Source organism: Lontra canadensis, unplaced genomic scaffold, assembly GCF_010015895.1.
Source record: "Lontra canadensis isolate GAN:19392208 unplaced genomic scaffold, GSC_riverotter_1.0 scaffold2, whole genome shotgun sequence".
Taxonomy (NCBI): Eukaryota; Metazoa; Chordata; class Mammalia; order Carnivora; family Mustelidae; genus Lontra; species Lontra canadensis.
The window spans coordinates 4,152,748-4,156,845 of NW_022630996.1; the positions used below are offsets into that span (position 1 = coordinate 4,152,748).

Genomic DNA, 4,098 nt, shown 5'->3' on the forward strand with positions numbered 1-4,098 from the left:
TCAAGTTGCCAGTTTTGATGTTAACACAGATAATTGCCCTAGTAGTTTCTGCCAGGCCCCCTTCACCTCCTTATTCCTTACACTATAAATCATGGGGTTCAGCACAGGCATCAAAATGGCATAAAAGACAGATATCAACTTCTCCTGAAGGACAGAGGGGCTGGAGTGAGGCTGGATGTAAGTGAAAATGGTCATGCCATAGCACAGGACAACCACTGTGAGATGAGAGGCACAGGTGTGGAAGGCTTTCTTTCTTCCCTCTGTGGACTGGATCTTTAAGATGGTGGAGATGATCTGGATGTAGGATAAGAGAACCAGGCAGAAAGGTGTCATCAGCAGAACAATGCTAGAAACCATGATTGCAATCTCATTGGAGGAAATGTCTACACAGGCCAGCCTGATCACAGCTAAAATTTCACATGATATATGATCAATATACTTGTTTGTGCACATGGGCAGCTGAAAGGTGATGACAGTCTGTAGGAGAGAGTTGACAGAACCACTGACCCAGGATGTGATGGCCAACCTAATACAGAGGCCTCCATGCATGATGACAGAGTATCTCAGGGGGTTACACACGGCCACATAGCGGTCATAGGCCATCACTGCCAGTAGAACAAACTCAATCCCACCCAAGCCCAGGGAGAAAAATAACTGGGCTGCACAACTCACAAATGGGATTGCTTTATGCACTGCAAGGAAATGCGCCAGCATCTGAGGAACGATGCTTGTGGCATAGGAGACATCAACAATGGAGAGGTTGGTGAGAAAGAAGTACATGGGAGTGTGGAGTCGGCTGTCCAGTCTGATGAGAAGAATGATGAGGAAGTTCTCCAGCACTGTCACCATGTACATGATCAAGAAAAAGATGAAGAGGGAGATCTGTGTGTCCCAGTCACTGGACAGGCCAAGTAGAATAAACTCTCTTACCCAAGTCTGGTTATCTGTGTCCATTAAAACAATAGGATTATTAATCTGCAGAAGGAGACAGAAATAGCAGAAACTATTGAATTAAAGTACCGTAAGAATAACTTCTTAAAAGAATGCATATTGTGTAAGATCTGTCAGTCTTAGCCAGATGCTTCTGATAATGTATGCACCATGATGACAGGCTTGATCCTAAGATGCATTATATCTACTCTACATAAGAGAACAAGCCATTCTTTTAAAATGAGAAGATAGTCTTAGGGATTTCATGGAGGCCTGGAGATAATGCAGTGTGATTTTCAGAGCTCTATATCTTTTTAACTTACCATAGTTTCCAGGTCAAGAGAGGATTATGGATGACAACAGGGGATCAAGTGATAAATAATGAACACAAACATGATTCAAAGTAAAGAACAACCTTACATAAATCTACTACAACAAACATGATAAAAAGAATAAATGACTTACCAAAAAAATGAGAGAAATTTTCAGATGTGGCAGATGTATAGTATAAATATGGCTAGTGTCTCATGGACAGATCTGGAAACAAGAGCCTGGATATGAATCCTCTTTTATGACATACCTGATATGTGATTAGGTTAGAGACTTAAGTTTTTATATATAAAATGTGATGTTGCATAACTCAGAGGTTGATTTAAGGTCAAAGGTAGATAATTTATTAGGAAGTTGTTTATAAACTGTTACTGGTAATGGGACTTCAGCAGTATTCAACACTAGGTATCATGACATGAGTTTCTCCATTGAAGAGACAGAGAAACAAATGCACTTTCCCCACACCCCCTCCACCCTATGTTCAACACTAGAATAATCACCCCAAAATGCAAATTAAATCAGACAACTTCTGTGCACATACAGATTTGAGATATCTAACTGCCTACACAATTAAGAAAATCACAGACAAGGGAGTGTCCAAATACTCAGTAAGGAGGACATGCTCTGTCTTTTCTTTTATGAATTTCAGCATTTATTATTACAGGTGTGTTTTAGACCAAAGTGTTTTACCAAAGTATCCTGCTAATACTTCAATGTCTTGCATATATATGTCAACTAGTTATTATTTCTTTTAAAGATTTTTATTTTATTTATTTGACAGACAGAGATAACAAGTAGGCAGAGAGGCAGGCAAAGAGAGAGAGGAGGAAGCAGTATCCCTGCTGAGCAGAGAGCCCGATGTGGGGCTCGATCCCAGGACCCTGGGATCATGACTTGAGCCGAAGGCAGAGGCTTTAACCCACTGAGCCACCCAGGTTCCCCAGTCAACTAACAATTTTTAACCTACCAAAAGTATATTTATTTCTAAAGACAATTGCCTCGATTTAAAAATAATTGAATTCAAAATAATTGATAACCAAATATACCTGTCTTCTACAGTTATAGAGTTTCCTGGATTCCTAGGAGGTTAAGAAAATAGAAATTGTATCTATATTTGAGAAGCCGAATGAAGGAGGAACTATGGGTCAGTCAGATGAGTTAAACACCTGCAGTGAACACTATTTTCACATTACTTTGGATCAGCTTTCAGCTAAATAGAGCTGGATTCCTAGTCTGTCCTCAGATGCACAATGAAATAATTGGTAGACAGTGTGCTACACATCTCAATCTTTTGTGTTAGAAAAATACAGCTTGGTGTTAGTTTTAGAAAGATAGAACTGAGAAGTCAACTCTAATGAATTAGGGGGATAGCACACTATCCCCAAAATTGTGCTACTCATTGATGTCAACAGGTAAGACACACTTTTGAGATTATTTGTTCCATTTTTTTTTTCCAGGAGAAACAAGATGCTCAAATCTTTTTCATATAGGATGAGGTACACAACTCTTGTTTAAAGCCAGGTGTGAACAATGAACACAGCTAAGAAGCACTCTGGATAGCTTCTCCTCCTGTACAAGACTATTTTGTGTTTTCTTCTCAGTAACTGTCCCAATTCCAGCTGCCCTTTCTGTAGGTATTACCATTCCATTAATACATAATAATTAATAAATAATAATAAAATCCTGTGTTACATCCTTGGGTCATACCTTTCTCATACTCAACAATCCTCAAACCACAACTTTCTATGTATTTTTTGAGATTTATTTACTCAAAACTGAACAATTTGTGTTGCCTCTTCAGAATATAGCATTTTAAAAATGATATACCACAGTCTCTCATGGTATATCCGATTTCCCCCAGTTCACTTTTCCTTTCCTTTTCCTAATGTCCTCCATGTTATTCCTTATGCTCCACAAGTAAGTGAAACCATATGATGATTGACTCTGAGAAACAAACTGAGGGTTTTGGAGGGGAGGAAGGTGTGGGGTTAGGTCAGCCTGGTGGTGGGTATTAAGGAGAGCATGTATTGCATGGAGCACTGGGTGTGGTGCATAAACAATGAATCTTGGAACACTGAAAAAATTAAATTAAATTTTAAAAAGATGATATGCCTGTGTAGTTCAACTCCTTAGACACGAGAACTATGCAGGAAAGATTTTCAGATTCCTAGATTCTATGAATTGTGATGGATATAGGATATAGGATAATTATTGCAACCATAATGAATAAAACACAAGGTGCCATTGAAATATTCTGTTATAAATTTTCTCCTTTTTCTCATTCCTATCATGAATGCTTGAAACTCCAATAATAGCAATTTAGCCCCCCCTTTTTATTAGTTTTTATTTACTTTTTAATTTTCTTTTCAGCGTTATGTTGAAATGGTCTTCTTGGTGAATTTTGTATAGTAATTATTCTAAATGGGACCTTTAAAACAAGAATGACCTGACCATATTGTGCCTTTAAAATAGGTCACAAAGCAGTTGATAACTGGGACCCATACAGATAGAAGAGGCATCAAGAATGACCCTGAAATTATAGGGAAAATCAGGTCTCAGGCATGAATGCAGACATCAACTCTTCATTGTTAAAACAGAACCTTTGGCCCCAGTTTAAGTACCTCCATGTGCCTTCTCTCATTATCCAGTTATTAATACAAACAAATAGAACCAAAATGCTTTCCCTCTAAGACAGAGATATGCAAATAAAAAAAACAGTGTTCAGATTCCTAATAAAACACATTTTATCTAACTTAATACATCTAATTAGAAAGCTCAACTTTAATCAGTTATGGTTTTTTATTTAAATAAAGAAAATCCATCCATTTCCCTGAAACC

The 4,098-nt window shown here is 37.9% G+C and overlaps 1 protein-coding gene across 1 annotated transcript; it reads right to left on the minus strand.

Moving 5' to 3' along the window:
- Nucleotides 1–954, minus strand: LOC116872096 (olfactory receptor-like protein OLF3). Its single transcript, XM_032865153.1, has one exon. It carries the CDS (start codon nt 952–954, stop codon nt 1–3), a length of 954 nt encoding a protein of 317 aa, XP_032721044.1.
- Between the last annotated feature and the right edge of the window lie 3,144 nt (nt 955–4,098).

Coding starts and splice junctions, on each gene's coding strand:
- LOC116872096 (XM_032865153.1), bottom strand. CDS start 954: ATGGACACAGATAACCAGACTTGGGTAAGAGAGTTTATTCTACTTGGC.